General features: G+C 38.5%; 1 protein-coding gene across 1 annotated transcript in view; it reads left to right on the top strand.

Annotated features, from left to right (window-relative positions):
* CCNL1 (cyclin L1) overlaps window positions 1-16,256 on the top strand; it is a gene marked incomplete in the record, with an annotated part of 17,399 nt that extends 1,143 nt beyond the window's left edge. Inside the window, 10 exon segments of the mRNA XM_006149774.3 lie at window positions 184-258; window positions 722-831; window positions 6,592-6,712; window positions 9,067-9,131; window positions 10,836-10,935; window positions 11,051-11,155; window positions 11,684-11,825; window positions 12,324-12,435; window positions 12,527-12,625; window positions 15,817-16,256. Of these exon segments, the coding sequence (XP_006149836.2) occupies window positions 184-258; window positions 722-831; window positions 6,592-6,712; window positions 9,067-9,131; window positions 10,836-10,935; window positions 11,051-11,155; window positions 11,684-11,825; window positions 12,324-12,435; window positions 12,527-12,625; window positions 15,817-15,832 (945 nt within the window).
* Window positions 16,257-18,047: the final 1,791 nt, after the last annotated feature.

Below are 18,047 nucleotides of genomic sequence, written 5' to 3'. Positions count from 1 at the left end.
CGCCCCCTCCCCCGCCTGCCGCAGGTCAGTGCTCCGGCCGGGCGCGCCGCCCCGCCGTCCCCCGGCTGCAGGCCAGTGCTGGCGCGGCCCGGCAGAATGGGGATGGGTCCGGGCCCCCCTGCTCGGCCCCCCGGGAGCCCGGGCGTGCCTGACCCCTGCGCTTCCGTTCTCTCTTGTCTGCAGGTGGCGATGGCAACGGGGCAGGTGTTGTTTCATCGCTTTTTCTACTCCAAGTCTTTCGTCAAACACAGTTTCGAGGTAAGCACGACGGAGGCATGTGAAGGGGTTTTCTCATCTGGAAATGGGAAGGAGGGGGTAGTGTCAGAAAGGGAGTGGTTCGTTTAGGCCTTTGTACCCAGTTCCCACTCGCCGGGAAGTGAGGACTTTTAAAATGTATTTTACAAACTACAAGATGGATCGTGAGCTTAAGTGTCCTCTTCTCCTAACCAAATGCAAAACTCCTGTGACACTGAGCTTGTCTCTTGATCCAAAATTAAGCGGATTTGAGCAATAAAAGCGTGTAGTACTAGCATATCCAGTAAGCCTGTGGCTCAGAACTGTCTTTTGCCATTTTATTTCACCAGTGTTGTCCCAGTCGGGCTCTGCAAAGTTTCTTGATCAAAATAAGTTTGATACTTTGAGGAGGGATAGTTTTTCCTAACTTTTAAGTTAAGTAATTTAACAATTGACTTTTGGCTTTTGGATTTTTTTTTTTTTTCAGATTGTTGCCATGGCTTGTATTAATCTTGCATCAAAAATCGAAGAAGCACCCAGAAGAATAAGAGATGTGATCAATGTATTCCACCACCTGCGCCAGTTAAGAGGAAAAAGGTAAGATTGGCATTATTGAACATAGCATTTCTTGCTACTTCTGTACTGTGCACCAATCAAATCAAACATCTTTCCTCTTAATAGGGATGCAAAAGAAAACTGACTTTAATGTAGGTGTGAAAATTCATATAGGAACATACTGATATTTAAATTTGGGGGAAAAAAAAAACAACCAACTAGCTACAAGGGCAGTTGCATTCATGGACAGTCCTACCAGTGCTGTGAAGCCGGTCCTGTGGCTTGAGATTAAACAAGAAAGGGAACACGTTTGGCTCAAGTGTGAGTGTATTCTCTAAGTTATTTTCCCCCCTCTGTGGAAGACAGAGGCTGGAAGTTAACACTGTAGTTGAAGTTACTATTTTGGCAAAGTTCTGTGTAGATTGTTTTTCTGCTTGAAGTCCCAGTTAATTCTTTATCAATTGAGGTTGGCTTTTGTTAGAGTACTTCTCAACATTGAACTACGATATATCGCATAATTCCGGAACTGAAAGGACTGCAGGATGATAAAGTTTGAAGTTTGAAGTCAAAGGGATTAAACAGGTATTTTGTTTTGGTTAGATACAGTCTCAGTGAGTGGGTTAGAAAAATAACTCTAAGATGGATCGGGTTGTATTTGGATAAGGACCAATTTATTCAATCTTGTACGAAAATCTGAGAGGTGGAAGTAGTAACTCCTAGCAGTTGCCATCACGTGGTAATTTAATGTGGACCGAGGTGTTTGTGTGAGGCAGTACCTAAGTGTGTTAGGGCTTCCTGCATTGACAGGTGACTTGTAGTACGAGCTGCAGAAGGATGTGCTTGGTGCAGGTTCATTCTTTTGTTCACTTTTCAAGGAACTGTGGTGATGTTAGACTTCTGAATCCGAAAGGAAGTTATAAAAGGATAGAGTTGTTTTGGGGGTTGGGTGTTGGTTAGTGCCACATAGTGTCCTATATAAGTATATGTCCTTGTTGACTGGTTCTGTAAGTTGACAGGAATGGAACTGTTCAGACACAAATGCTGAAGTAACTTTAGTTTTCTTACACATTTTTTTTCCTCATCTTTTTCCATTCATCCAGTCAGTGACCAGGGATAAAGTAATTTTTCATTAAATTATATTTTAGTTTCTTGGTGAGAAATACCTGGGAAATGGGAAGATTTTAAATTGAAATTTAGTGTGGTCTGAGCTTAAATTAGTATTTAGATAATCTGGCTGATTATTCAGGGACATTAAAATGATACCAGGCTTTTTGTCTTTAGTGGAAGGATATTCTGTTTGCTTACAGGAAAGTTTTCTGATAGTATTCTTTGAACCATTGAGCCAACTATTATGTGTAATCACATGTAATTATCTTTTTTGAAATTTTTCTGTAAGACCAAGCGTTTTCTTTGATGTCAGAACAGGTCTTAACTAAAATAACTTTAGAATTAAAAAAAAAAGTCACACCCAACTGTTGTGTCTGTTGTATACAGTGTATTTTTGGGTCATTATTACCGAGAAATTGATTTTGTTTCAATCTTAGAACTCTGATTATAGCATGACATTTAAAAGGAGTTAATTGCATGGAAGGCTTTTTTTTTTTTAAAGGAAAAAAAAAAGGATGTAAAAGTGTTTCTGTGCATATTACAAGTTTACTCAGACGCGTGACTCGTATGTGTTATTAACTTCGACTCTTTTTTCCCTTGCAACCGACTATACAGCGACCAGCTACATTTACCAAAGCCTGGGTGATGTGGAGTGGTACATAGCGATGAAGCTGTCGTCATGGCAACAGTGAGTGAAGTATCGAAAATCCCCAAGGAGAAGCCAGTGCTCTGAGAATAGGTCACTGGAATCGGGGACTAACAGGTTGGCCACTGGTGAACCATTTAGAAAAACTCCTGTTTCTTGTTATAAGCTTTTGTCTTTGCTGTCCAAGTTATTAGAACTATAATTTAGTTTTATTTTTTGGCATAGGATAGTGTCAGAAAGTATTACCAATATTATACTTTAGGTAAAGCATAACAGTTTGTCATAATGACACTTGTTTTAATCTAGTTTATGCCTAACTGTAAATTGTAGTATGATCTAGATTGGTTCAGGGGAGATATCCTTTACTGTCCACATATTAGAATCAAAAGGATCTTTTAAAAGAAGGAATTGGTATTGGTCCCAATCTGGATTATTTGACCTATTTCCCTCTAATTATTTGTAGTTTGATAATTGTCTTTTTTAAGTTCAGAATGAATGGCTAAGTTTAAAGGGAAGATTGCCTTTCTATTTCTGTATTGTCCAAATACAATTTGCTTTTCGATAGCATATTTCAAGTATGTTAAGATTTTGTTTCAATTTTTAGTTTTAAGAAGTCCATATTCAATCTCTAAGACTTCTGAAAGAAGATCAATTTTCAGAGACTTGTTTAGCCACTCATTGGTGCATTTTGTGTGGTATTTTCAGCCTATCTGTAGATCTTAAGAGTTGGATTAGGAGATTTTGGTCTTAGGTGGGTTGTCCTTTGGTGCAACAACTTTGCGCAGGTTATTTCTGTGGCTCTACAGTTACCCTGCAGTTTGTTTAACCACCTCTAAATGTTTCTACTCAAGGCATTATAAGTTCCTATATATTGAGTACCAGTCTGCCTCTTTGTAAACAACCCATCTGGTTTTAGTGTTGTTGTCTCTCGAAGAACTTGTTCTTGAACTAAAGTTCTTGAACTATCTCAGTTCTTGTAACACATGAGTGATAATAATTGTGTCTAATGTTTTGTTGCTGTTGAGCTACATTTCATTTAAGTCATGCTAAAGGAATATAGCTACTCTTAGAGACCAGTTAATTAAACTTTTAAAGACCAGTGACTAAAATTTCCTGAAATTTTAAGGTTGTCATTATATCATTAATTGGGGATTCTGAAAATAGAAACTTAAAGCAGGAGAGAGGTGGAGTTAGGTAGTTTGTGTTGATATAAAAATGTTTATGTAGGTAAAGGCTCCCTTGGTATTTTAAAATGTCACTTCTTCAATCAAACTTACTGAAAAGGAAAATTTACTCCTTTGGGGATAAACCTTCTAGCAAGTCTTAATTCAATTTAATGTGCATGTTGCCACAAAAAGAACTTAATTGATACTTTGTTATGGAGAGAAAGCACTTGTTAAATCCTTTTCCTGCACCTTTGCTTATTGCCAGTTTATGAGATACAGTCTTCTATTTCTGATACAAAATATCTGTAAGATAGTTGTGAATTTCTGCTGAGCCTTCTTTGGTGAGGTAAAACTACTTCTGAACAACATAAATGTATCAGATTATACATGCACAAAGTAACTGTGCAGGTAATAGCACTCAGTTCTGGACAAACTAAAGTTACCAGATTATACATCTATTAAGTTAACTTCAAAAACTGAACTAACCAAGGATCTGAGTATGTTGTTAAATTATAGTAGATAATGAGTTTGGTTTTCTTAATCTATTTTGATGCCAGTGGAATTTTGATTCAAAAAAAAAAAAAGTAAAGATTATCACTATTGGAAACTGATTTTCTTCGTAAGGGGGGGTATAGGTAATTTGATCAGTATAAATGGAGAAAAATAAGAATTTTGCTTTCATAAAATTATATTATTGTAGGGAGTCTAAAAGGCACAGCTTACTGTGCAGATAATAGGGTGTTAAGTGTTAAAATGATGTGGTAGCCTTAACACAGGAGCTATTTTATCTCCTAAAGTCACTTGACAGACAGCTACCAGATAGCCAGTCAGAATCTGAGATGGATTTGATTTTTTTTTTTTTTTTCAAATTCTCTGTAATACTTATAAACCCACAAAGGTGTAAACTTTAACATCTTTGGCATATGTTTTCGTATGTGTATTGGTTGGTCTCATTTGAATTAATCTTTTTTCAAAGAGTAGTTAGCCTACTGTCCAGATAAAATGGTTTGATCGTTATATTTTAATATTGGAAAATAACCCATTCCCTCAATTGTTGATCTTATTCCTTAACATCTTTTATTGTGATAATAGGAATTAAATTAAGGGGAGGCCATTTTTTGGCATTGTTAATTTACATAATATTTGTTTTTTATCTTGTTAGATTTTATTCAGTGTAATTTGATAAAACTCATATAGAATATTTAGAAATAATCTAGTAAGCATTCTGGGGTTTGTTGTACTTTTTAATGGAAGAAAGTAAAAATAATTATTTTACTCTGTTAATTTGTCACCCTAGGGGTAGTTAATGTAGGCCATCTTGGATTGTTTTTTTAACCTTTTAAGTTGATGTATTTAAATAGGTTTTTGTTAGAAGATACAAAATTACCATTTTCTGGATTTGGTATATATTTAGGGTAAATAACCAGAATTACTGGCTTTAAAATAGATGTGTTCTGTCCTAAGCAAAAACTCCTGAATCTTTGGCTGAGAATAGAGTATGGGAAGAGATATTTAAATGTGCTACCCATATACTTGCCATATAATCAGTGTCTTAATAAAAATGAACTTTTTGTGGGTTGTATCTAAGAATGTATCAAAGGACATGGGTAAATTTCATAGACTTTTTTCAAAATGAAATTCTTGACTGGGCTGGTGCCATGGTGGTTAAGGCACCTGTGTCCGATATGGTTGACTACAGTTTAAGGCCTGGACCTAGTGGCTTGAAAAACACACTTGGGTGCATTTGAGGGCATGCCTGCCCAAAATCTCAAGAGGCTCTGGCCATTCCCCCTGGGGCTGCCATTTTTTACTTTCCTTCTCTCTCGTCTCTGGAGTGCCTGTGCCCTATAGTAAATTAAAAAACGAAACAAAACAAAACAAAAAAACAAGTGAAATTCCAATTCCTTAGCATTTCTTGACTAAAACCTGAGGGGAAAAGTGAGTTTTGAATTGCAAGATATGAGTAAGCTAGTCTCCAAAAGAAAATGTAGAATTTTTTTCTGTATTAAAAAACCCAAATGCTTGAAGGTAGCATTTCAGTGTGCTGTTTTTAAAGTGTTGAACCACTTACGTGTGTGTGGCCTTCTGTATCATAGACACTTTCAAAGTTGAGTCTGGTACAGAGACCTTGAATGTATCCTGGTCCCCTTGCTAAACTGTTGTCTTTCACGTTGCATACTAAAGCATATTTTCCAGTGACTACCACTGTGACCAAATCTAGGCCTGATCTCAGCAATCAGACTGAGTTTTGAATTTGATTTTAAAAATTTATTTCTTCGATTGATAATCAGACTGAATTGTTTTCAAGGTTTTTGTTTTTTTTTTTTTAAGAGAGAGATATTCAGAATGGTTTGTTTAAATGAACTCTCTCTGGGGAATCTAGGTTAGTTACCCACTGTTTTTTCCTTTGTTTTAATTTTGACCATAAGCCAGACAAGAGTTGATACTTTATTATTATAATGAGTAAGAGATTGCTGTGATCTTATAAGGACTCTTAGAGTACTATAGAACTTTTCAGGAGCACATTAGCTTTGTCTGTGAAAAGTCTCTGAAGACTTACGAGTGAGTGTGATAATACATGATACTATAGTAAAATACTATACCCAAAATATAATCAGAAAAAATTGATAAGAATAAATCCAAGAGCATTATAATAAGCATTTTCATTAGAGTTGAATAGTTCCTTCTAGGAACTCAGTCTGCCTGTATATATTTAATTAGCATAACTTGGACAGCACAAGATTAATGCTTTAACTTGTTTGCAGGAGTTTAAAAAGCTGGTTTCTGTTGCCAATAGTTGGTTGGAAGGGAAAATGGAGATGCCACAAATAAAATTCTTTGGATGTGCAAAACAGTTTTGATTTTATTTCTTACAAACTGTAGGACTCCAAGCCCCCTGATCCTTGATCAGAACTACATTAACACCAAAAATCAAGTTATCAAGGCAGAGAGAAGGGTGCTAAAGGAGTTGGGATTTTGTGTTCATGTCAAGCATCCTCATAAGGTGAGTTGTAGAGTTCAGAAATTATGTTCGTAAGTATTAGGGCTTTTCTTGAAATTACATTTTAACATGAATTTGTATTGTGTTTACATTTCCAGGATTAAACCTGATTTTAAAAAAGCATTCTTTTGGATGTTGACATTAACAGTAACATAGGAGGCAAAAAGACATAGGGTCTAGGGCCAGCAGGTGGCATGGTGGTTAAAGTGCTGGATTCCCACATGGCCAAAGGCAGTTCACATCCTGGACCAGTGCCTTGAGGGTCACACAGGATGTGTGTGTGCACTCAGAATTCCAAGATGAGAACAGAGGAGAAGGGATTGCAGCATGGCCATCCCCTCAGGGGGTGGTATTTCACTTTCCCTCCCTCTTTCTTTCTGGCAGGCACACATGCCCTATGACCAAAAAGAAAATAAATAAAGACTTAGGTTGTAATTTTTACCCTTATAGTGTCGTCAGTGGTCATAGTTAAGCTTTTTGCTTCTATGATTAAGTCCCAGTTTTCTCACCTAGAACACGGAGATAGTCGATGACCTTACTCCAAGGAGTGAACGATATGATACTATGAAACTACATAGTATACCTCTTGTTACCTGGTGAAATGATCCAGATGTGATGGGTGCTCAGTGACTGGTATTCAAGTTCTTAGACTTTCCTCCACGTCTCGTAGCTGTCATCTTGGTCAGGACTGCGTGGGGTGAAAACAGCTTGGCCTTGCCGTTAGTTGTGTGACCTTGGCAGGTGTCTATTTCTCAGTTTTCCATCTCTAAAATTTAAGATGGAAACGATAGTGCAAATCTAGAAAGACCAGACATGAAGTGAGTTAAAGCTTTTTATATGTAGTTTCTAGTTAAAGCATTTTGGTGTGCTGTGATGTACTTCATAAATATTAGTGTTGAATTATCTGACTGCAATACCCATGCTTAACAGTACAGAATAGACCTCATAAGCAAGCATTGTGTCGCTTTCTAAAATGTTTTAGGAAATTTGGTAACATAACTACTCACATTGAATCTCAGGTACAATTTAGGTTTGTATATGTGCAGTTTACAGAGGAATTACAGAACTTGCTCTAACGTCTTCAGTTACTTTGTTAGACTATGCTCTAAAAGAATCACCAATATGCTAAAATCGACTTTTTTTCCCTCCCTTGTCCTCAGATCATTGTTATGTATTTACAAGTCCAAGCATCCTCATAAGGTGAGTTGTAGAGTTCAGAAATTATGTTCGTAAGTATTAGGGCTTTTCTTGAAATTACATTTTAACATGAATTTGTATTGTGTTTACATTTCCAGGATTAAACCTGATTTTAAAAAAGCATTCTTTTGGATGTTGACATTAACAGTAACATAGGAGGCAAAAAGACATAGGGTCTAGGGCCAGCAGGTGGCATGGTGGTTAAAGTGCTGGATTCCCACATGGCCAAAGGCAGTTCACATCCTGGACCAGTGCCTTGAGGGTCACACAGGATGTGTGTGTGCACTCAGAATTCCAAGATGAGAACAGAGGAGAAGGGATTGCAGCATGGCCATCCCCTCAGGGGGTGGTATTTCACTTTCCCTCCCTCTTTCTTTCTGGCAGGCACACATGCCCTATGACCAAAAAGAAAATAAATAAAGACTTAGGTTGTAATTTTTACCCTTATAGTGTCGTCAGTGGTCATAGTTAAGCTTTTTGCTTCTATGATTAAGTCCCAGTTTTCTCACCTAGAACACGGAGATAGTCGATGACCTTACTCCAAGGAGTGAACGATATGATACTATGAAACTACATAGTATACCTCTTGTTACCTGGTGAAATGATCCAGATGTGATGGGTGCTCAGTGACTGGTATTCAAGTTCTTAGACTTTCCTCCACGTCTCGTAGCTGTCATCTTGGTCAGGACTGCGTGGGGTGAAAACAGCTTGGCCTTGCCGTTAGTTGTGTGACCTTGGCAGGTGTCTATTTCTCAGTTTTCCATCTCTAAAATTTAAGATGGAAACGATAGTGCAAATCTAGAAAGACCAGACATGAAGTGAGTTAAAGCTTTTTATATGTAGTTTCTAGTTAAAGCATTTTGGTGTGCTGTGATGTACTTCATAAATATTAGTGTTGAATTATCTGACTGCAATACCCATGCTTAACAGTACAGAATAGACCTCATAAGCAAGCATTGTGTCGCTTTCTAAAATGTTTTAGGAAATTTGGTAACATAACTACTCACATTGAATCTCAGGTACAATTTAGGTTTGTATATGTGCAGTTTACAGAGGAATTACAGAACTTGCTCTAACGTCTTCAGTTACTTTGTTAGACTATGCTCTAAAAGAATCACCAATATGCTAAAATCGACTTTTTTTCCCTCCCTTGTCCTCAGATCATTGTTATGTATTTACAAGTCTTAGAATGTGAACGTAATCAAACCCTGGTTCAAACTGCCTGGTAAGTTGCTTTTTTACATTTCCTTCATAGCTAGGAAAACAGAAGCAGAAATAAAGTAAGTTATATCGTTTTCCCTTTCCAAAATAATGAGATAAGTTTGTTTTGAGGCTTTTTGTTTTTTGTTTTTTTAACCAAAATGTAAATAATGCTTATTTCTGCTTCCTGTTTTCTTGGCTTGACTAATTACTTTTAATGGAGAACTCAATTTAACTTTGTTCTTTTTTCTACTCTTTAATTAAAGGGTAGTCCATGATGGTAAGTCATAGAACTCTGCCCTCTGCACTTCAGCCCATGACCTCAGGATGGCCTGATTGGCTGCCCTGCTCTCCAGCCAATCCAGTGCAAGCTCTCATCCGAGATTCACTGAAGTGGTCCATATCCATCTGGCAGCATCTTCTAGTTCTCTCTGGGTGTCAAAAGGATTTGTATATTTGCTTCTAGAAATAACTATTCAACATGCCTATGTATTTAATGTATTCCTGTAACTATCAAAATGATTAGTTCATTTTTGATAGATTTGTTGTCCAGCCATTATGAATTAAATGGTTTTTCATATATTAGGAGTTTGACTAAATTTCTATTTTTCAGTGTGTGTAGCATAAATTCTACCAACAACTTGCAGCTTAAAATGGGCAACAATTCCCACACTGGGTTAATGTATAGCTGCTGGCTATTGCAGGCAATATTATTGGAAGTAAGAAGTACTTAATTTTAAAAAAGAGATGTTAATATTGAACACTTGATAGAATTTGGACTTTTGAGATGCAGGTGTGTGATTTGGTGTGCTGGCTTATTTAAAAGTCAAGCAAGGAGTTTGTGGGTCAACCAAACCTGCTTCATAAGACCTTTGATGATGTGTAGGACTTAAGTAATTTTTATGTTCTGGACTTTCCACAAGATGTCTTTTTAATGACTGCCATGATTTTTTCAGGTTCAGAAAATTCTAGTAATACTCATTATAGTAAGTCATTGCTTTTATAAAATGCATGACATTTTAAATATGTGTTCTATGAAACAAATTTTAGCAATTTTCATGACTCGGGGTTTTTAAGAACATTCATTTTAAGCTTAACCTTATAAATGATCTGTAAGTAGTTTAGGAATATTGTGGGGAGGGTTTACTTAAAAAGCTTTGCAATTTGTTTGTTTTACTTATGCTCAGTTGCAAAAAAAGGTATGTAAACAAGACCTTTGTGTATTTTATTGCTCTTACCTAGATTTTCTGAAGTAGCTTAGTTTATTTTCTTAATATAACTATAATTTGGTGAGTACTTTATTGCAGATGGCTTTTTACCCCATCATAGTATTTTGAATTTTTGACACTGCATTTCATTGTACAAAAACGGAGAGATGGTCAGTAATTAATGGCTTGAAGTATTGTTGGAGTGGTTTATCATTTCTGAAACTGTGTCAGAATTGACTTTTAAAACATTGTTTTAGAAATATGACTAAGTTCTATTTGATTAGTAACAATGGAATAGTTGGGACTTTGGTATATAGGAAAACTGAAGAATGGTCCTATGTTAAATTCTTAATCTCACTAATTTTTTTGAGTTAGGAATTGTTAAATATGCTAATATATGATAATGTAAATATAATTAAGAGAAGAAAAAAGAATAAAGTATATTGAGTCTCCAATTTTAAATAAGCTTCAGAAGACCTGGTTTGTTTACATACAAATCTTATAGTTCACATATTTTTCAGGAATTATATGAATGACAGTCTTCGAACCAATGTTTTTGTTCGATTTCAACCAGAGACTATAGCATGTGCTTGCATCTACCTTGCAGCTAGAGCACTTCAGGTAGGTGTCTGTTCTATAGAATTAAGCACTGGAATTATCAGTGTTTCCAGTAAAACAAACAAAACAAAACAGAACAAAACATGAAAATTTAAACTATCCTGTTTTTGTGGTTTAGATTCCATTACCAACTCGTCCCCATTGGTTTCTTCTTTTTGGTACTACAGAAGAGGAGATCCAGGAAATCTGCATAGAAACACTTAGGCTTTATACCAGAAAAAAGGTAATTTTTAGTTATTCAAGTTTGTGCTAAATAGGAGGGTATGAGTGGTCTTTTTTTCCTCTACACACACACACACACACACAAAGCTGTGGAGAACATCATGAAAAAACTGCACTGGAGGGAACCAGCAGTTAGCGTAATGGCTATGTCGCTGGATTCCCACGTAGTCGACCGCGGTTCGTGTCCCGGACCCAGTGGCTTAAAACTCACGCCAGGCACGTGTGCGTGCGTGCCCAAGATCCCGAGAGGAGAATGGAGGAGAAGGGATTGCGGTGTGACCATCCCCCCTGGGGGGTGATTTCTCGCTTTCTATCTCTATGTCTCTGTCTGTCTGGCGAGCGCACGCGCCCTACAGTGAAAATCTCTCCAAAAAAAAAAAAACTGCATTGGATTTCAAAATCTTTTGTACTAGAAGGTCATACTTTAATTTCGTTTTACACAAAATTTATGAAGTGTCCTCATATTCTCAGTGTTAGACTCCAAACTACTATAAAGGAAAGTGTTACTAACTTCATTTTTCTCCAACAGCCAAACTATGAATTATTGGAAAAAGAAGTAGAAAAAAGAAAAGTAGCCTTACAGGAAGCCAAATTAAAAGCAAAGGGATTGAATCCCGATGGCACTCCAGCCCTTTCAACCCTTGGTGGATTTTCTCCCGCCTCTAAGCCATGTAAGATATGGTCAGAATTGAAAGGATGGGGGCGGGACCAGCAGATGGCATAAGAGTTATGTTGTTGGACTCCCACATAGTTAACATGGTTCAAGTCCTGGGCCCAGCATCCCAAAACTCATGCCAGGCGTGTGTGCCCAAAATCTCAAGAGGAGAAGGGATTAAGGTGTGGCCATCCCCCCAGGGGGTGATTTCTCACTTTCTGTCTCTATCTCTCTGGCAAGTGCATGCACCTTATACCAAAAATTTCTCAAAAACAAAGAAAATAAAATGATGGGTCACAGAAAGTGTGTCGTTGTTTGAAAGTGGTAGCATTTAACAGATGGATAGAAATGGTGTAAGAAGCTCATGACTTAATATTTTCTTTCATAACCGTTAACTAAGGAATGATAAACTAAGAACTGATAACTTAAAAGCATGGTACTTTCAGTTCTATTTAAAAACGACTTCTGACTGTTAAATCCAGTAGTTAACATATTCTTTCTTTTCTTTTAAAAGCATCACCAAGGGAAGTAAAAGCTGAAGAGAAGTCACCAATCTCCATTAATGTGAAAACAGTCAAGAAAGAGCCTGAGGATAGACAGCAGGCTTCCAAAAGCCCTTATAATGGGTGAGTAGTTTCAAATTAGAAAACTGGCCTCTGGGATCTTTCATGTATTTTCTAACATGCAAAGTGTGTAACTAAAATATGTTTTTTGAAGTGTAAGAAAAGAGAGCAAGAGAAGTAGGAACAGCAGAAGTGCAAGTCGATCAAGATCAAGAACACGATCACGTTCTAGATCACATACTCCGAGAAGACAGTAAGTAAATGTTTTGTGTAAAGCATTCTTGTTTGGAATCTAAAGGTTATGGCTTTAAAAAAAAATTGCACCTAGTCTATTTTCAGAGTTAGGCGAGGATTAGGCTTTCACCATAAGGTAAATTGTGAGACATGAGCTTGGGGCTATGTTTCAGATGTGTGTGTGGGGTTTTGTTTTTTGTTTTTGTTTTTTGTCTTTTTGTTTTTTTGTTTTTTTTTTTTTCCGTTTTGTGGTGACCTCCCCCTCCTCCCCTGCATATTGTGTGGTGGAAGGCCATCCCCAGTAGGCATACCGCCATCGACCCTGAACTGCCTTCCTAGTATGTACAGAGAAACCTGAGGGTGCTGAGATACTGACCTGGGCTTTGGCATATGGCTTCAGTATCTTGGGGTATAGGGTTACTGCTGTGTCACCCTGGCTGGCCTGTGATGGTTTATCTTTTTGAATTTTTACGCACCCGGCAGACAAAGTGACAGTGAGAAATCGTCCCCTGGGGGGATGGCCGCACTGTATTCCCTTCTCCAGTCTCCTCTTGGGAGTTTGGGAATACATGCACATGCGCCTGGCATAATTTTCAAGCCGCCAGGTCTGGTGCTCAGACTGCACAGTCAGCCATGTGGGTTCCAGTGCCCCAGTCTCCACACCACCTGCTGGCCCTGTGATAGTATATCTTAATAGAATACTGTCGTTTTCTCCTGTGCTTTTTAGAGAAGTGTAGGGGTTGCCAATGAAAGTGCATTGGAGATACATCCCGTTTATAACGGGAAAACATTTTCATTCCAATTTCAGTTAAAAAGTAAATATTGGGTCGTCGGAAAAGTCAGGACAAATTTTTCTGTGCAGAAATGCACCATGACTTTTCTGACAACCCAGTAGTTCACCACTACCCACCCTTTTTTTAAAAGAGGTTTTTGCCTTAGGGCATGTGTATTCACCAGAGAGAGAGAGAGACACAGACAGAGACAGTACGAAGAAAAGTGAGAAATCAACCCGCAAGGGGGCATGGCCACGCTGCAATCCCTTTGCTCTCCTCCCGGGATCTTGGAGACACATGCACATGCACCCAGCGTGATTTTCAAGCCACTGGGTCCAGGACTTGAACCTCAGTCAGCCCTGTGGGAGTCTAGCGGCATGGACTACACCATCTGCTCACCCCTATTTTGAAAAATTGAAAAAACTTTTTAAAATTTTATTGCCAGAGGCAAGTATCTTCACCAGAGTGGGGTGAGGAGCACCCCCCAGTGGGGCATGGTCACAGCTCGGTCCCTTATCCTCCATCTTGTCATCCTATCAGGATTTGGGGCAAGCATGCATACAAGCCTAGAGTTTTTCAAGCCACTTTGGCTGGAGTTTAGATCCCATATGAGATCCTGCTCCCTCCACACCGTGCTTTACTGCTGCATTAGAGGGCTGACCCCAACTGCTTGTTAATCCGTAATCAAGGTAACCATGCCCAGAGAGTCTTCCAGTTAGCATTTCAATCCGATTGCTGAACTTGTGGCTTTTCTTCAGTGACTTTTTTGAATATGTGGGAAATTAAAAAGTTGCTTACTCTATAGACAAGAGTACATTTATTTAGGCTTGGGGGAGGGGTGGGGCGATTTCAAGAAAGTCTTCAGTTATGACTTGTCATTGATATAAATGATAGTTTTCATTTGAGCCTGTTACAAATTATGAGAAGAACCACAAGTACCTGTTCCCCATAGAAACTGAATCTAAACCTCAAATTTTTATTATCTAAGCTATAATAATAGGAGGAGTCGATCTGGAACTTACAGCTCGAGATCAAGAAGCAGGTCCCGCAGTCACAGTGAAAGCCCTCGAAGACATCATAATCATGGTTCTCCTCACCTTAAGGCCAAGCATGCCAGAGATGATTTAAAAAGCTCAAATAGACATGGTCATAAAAGGAAAAAATCTCGTTCTCGATCTCAGAGCAAGTCTCGAGATCACTCAGATGCTGCCAAGAAACACAGGCATGAAAGGGGACATCATAGGGACAGGCGCGAAAGGTCTCGCTCGTTTGAGAGATCCCATAAAGGCAAGCACCACGGTGGCAGTCGCTCAGGACACGGCAGGCACAGGCGCTGACGTTCGCTTCCTCTGAGCCTGCATCAGTTCCTGGTTTTGGCTCTCGGCGGTGTGATGTATGGACTCAATCAACACAGTAAAAGCAACTGATTAGGATTGGATTTTTCAAAACCCTTTAGGTCTCTAGAAACACTGAGGACATTTTATTCTGAAAAGAACTATGTTAATTTTTTTTTTTTTTTTTTGCACATTAAAATGCCCTAGCAGTATCTAATTGAAAACCATGGTCAGGTTCAATTGTACTTTATTATAGTTGTGTATTGTTTATTGCTATAAGAACTGGAGCGTGAATTCTGTAAAAATGTATCTTATTTTTATACAGATAAAATTGCAGACACTGTTCTATTTAAGTCGTTATTTGTTTAAATGATGGTGAATACTTTCTTAACACTGGTTTGTCTGCATGTGTAAAGATTTTTACAAGGAAATAAAATACAAATGTTTTTCTAAACTGCTTCAAATATCTTATTTAAATAAATTATTACAAAGTAAAGTTTAATAGTTGAATGGCTGTACTGATTTTCTGACAAACCTATAGTGCTTTCCTCCATGCTGTAGTTTGAGATTAAAATGCAATTCCTATCTGCCCTGCAAACTGTTGTATTGGTCGTCATGAAAGGCAATGGGGGTGGACCAACAGTGAAATGTTAAAAGCTGTATTTGTAGCACTGCAATGAAGCCTGGTTTGCACTTGAATGGTACCATTAGGTAGTTTTAGGTCAGTTTCAAGTACTATCTTATAAAGCATGGTACCTTATTACAACTTTTAAATCAGATCAGATTGTTGATCTCTAACATATGTGTGGTTTAGAAATTAATGGTGACTTTTGTCTAGGCTAGGAGATTTTCAGAAATAAGGTGAGGCTTTTGGGCCTATGTGGGGATAAAGTAAAATGTTAGACGAGAGAAATTTTAAAACTAGAACTATCCCATTGAGTTTTTTTCCAAGTTACTCACATAAAGTAGTACCTTTTTCTAGGGTTTTGAAAATGGATTTAGAGATGTTAAAAGTCAAAAGTTTCATTACTTTGTAGGTAGTTATATGGAGTCACTATGTAGTCATGAAGTTTTTTTACCCACTGTGATTACTTGTCCACCAGACTTGGCTCCAAATGATTCGCTGTTTCAAAAAATCCAATACTCCACAGAGGAAGATTACTGCCACTAAGGATGTTTTTTAAAAAAGGTAAAAACAGCTTCTGAAGAGGATTCTGAAGACGACTTCCAAATACGGTCACCAGTGGTGGGCAGTGAGGCTGGAAAGGTAGATAGCAGTCACAAGACTGCTTACTGCTTTGAAGGAGAGGAGAGCAAGACTCACTTGGATGTAAAAATGTCGGGTATGCTGTTTAAACCCATTACATTTCAAACTAAAAACTAACATGACCTAGAATACTAACCTGAAAGTGGGTATATAGTTCATTAAGTCAACATGATTGTTTTATATATTGCTGAGCTATAAATTTATATTTCTGAAGAATTTAAACTGCCTCTAAATACTGAAACTATGAGGAAGAAATGCAAAGGAAAATGTCAGTATAGATTTTGTTAATAATTGAAATTTTTTTTAGAATTTTATGTATTCATTTATTTTTTGGAGAGTTTTTTTTTTTTTGCTATACGGTGCGTGTGCTCGCCAGACAGACAGATAAAGACAGAAAGCAAGAAATCACCCCCCAAGGGGGGATGGACACGCCGCAATCCCTTCTCCATTCTCTTGGGATCTTGGGCACGCACACACATACGCCCGGTGTGAGTTTTAAGCCACCGGGTCCGGGACGTGTGCCGCATTCGACTACGTGGGAGTCCAGTGACACAGCCATTATGCTAACTGCTGGTCCCGCATTCATTTATTTTTTAACAAACTATTTAGTTCCATTTGTCATTTTTTAATTTTCAGAGACAGGGAAAGTGAGAAGTAAGCCGCCAGGTCCGGTACATGGACCAGGGTCAGCTATAATGGGAGTCCAGCATCCCTACCCACCTTGCCACTTGCCAGCCCATTTGTTTTAATTTGACCAGAGAGAGGGAAAGAAAATACAAGCCACCAGGTCTGGAAATTGAACTGTGGTTGGCCTTGTGGGAGTGTCCAGTGCCTTAATCACCACTCTACCTGCTGGTCCATGAATGTTGAATTATTTTCTTTTTTTGGAGAGGTTTTTGCTACAGGGCACATGCGCTCAACCGGGAGACAGAGACAGGAAGCGAGAAACCACCCCCTGGGGGGATGGCTACGTGGCAATCCCTTCTCCATTCTCCTCTCAGGATCTTGGGCATGCACGCACACGCGCCTGACATAAGTTTAAGCCACTCGGTCCAGGACTTGAGCCATAGTCAACTACGTGGGAGTTCAGCGACATAGCCATTATGCTAACTGCTGGTGCCCATGAATGTTGAATTTTCAGTAGTCTAAATTACTTGCTCTGTGCCTTATCTTTGCTTGGGTATTATGGGCCTGAGTGATTGTGAAGACTGGGACTTGTGGATGACACCTGCATGTGGGATGAAGTTTGTATATTAACAGTGTTCTTATAAGTGGTTTTGCAGATGAGGCAAGGATGTCTTTCAGTTTACTAAATTTTACCTTATTGTGCTATTGCTGAATTTATTGTCCAGAATTCTTGTAAAACTAAGAGGTTAACAGCCTTAAGTTGTTTTACCTTTATTTGAAAACGTTTTTCTGTTTTAAAAATTCTCAGTTTCATGGGAAATTACAGACACCAAGAGTTACCCCTGTCTTTCAGCTCCAAAAATGATCCATCAGTTCTTGGTCTGCCAACCATATAATCTGTACCATACCAGTTTATTACTCCATTTCACACCTTTACAGATGGAAGAGGTTCCATACAAATGATTTTTGTCCCCACATGTTCAAAAGGTAAGGACTTAAAACATAACCACATGAACTTTTGTTTTTAGGTTTTTGCCATAGGGCATGTGCCCTTGTTCGAGACAGGAAAAATGAGAACTCACCTTCCAGGGAGGATAGCCACGCTGAAATCCCTTCTCCATTCTCAGGGTTTTATGCACACAGGTGCACATTTATACGGCATGATTTTCAAACTGCCGGGCCAGGACGGAACACGGTGGCCATGTGGGAATCCAGTGCCTTAACTACTGTGCCACCTACTGACTCCTAAAGGCCAGATTTTTTTGTTTTGTTTTTGTTTTTTCTTTTTTTGGAGAGGTTTTTGCTATAGGGTGCGTGTGCTCGCCAGACAGAGAGACAGAAAGCAAGAAATCATCCCTGAGGGGGGATGGCCACACCGCAATCCCTTCTCCATTCTCCTCTCGGGATCTTGGGCACGCGCACACACACGCGCCCGGCGTG

This window comes from Tupaia chinensis, unplaced genomic scaffold (genome assembly GCF_000334495.1).
Source record: "Tupaia chinensis unplaced genomic scaffold, TupChi_1.0 Scaffold000272_1, whole genome shotgun sequence".
NCBI classification, from domain to species: domain Eukaryota; kingdom Metazoa; phylum Chordata; class Mammalia; order Scandentia; family Tupaiidae; genus Tupaia; species Tupaia belangeri.
This window is presented reverse-complemented; position numbering and strand designations above follow the sequence as displayed.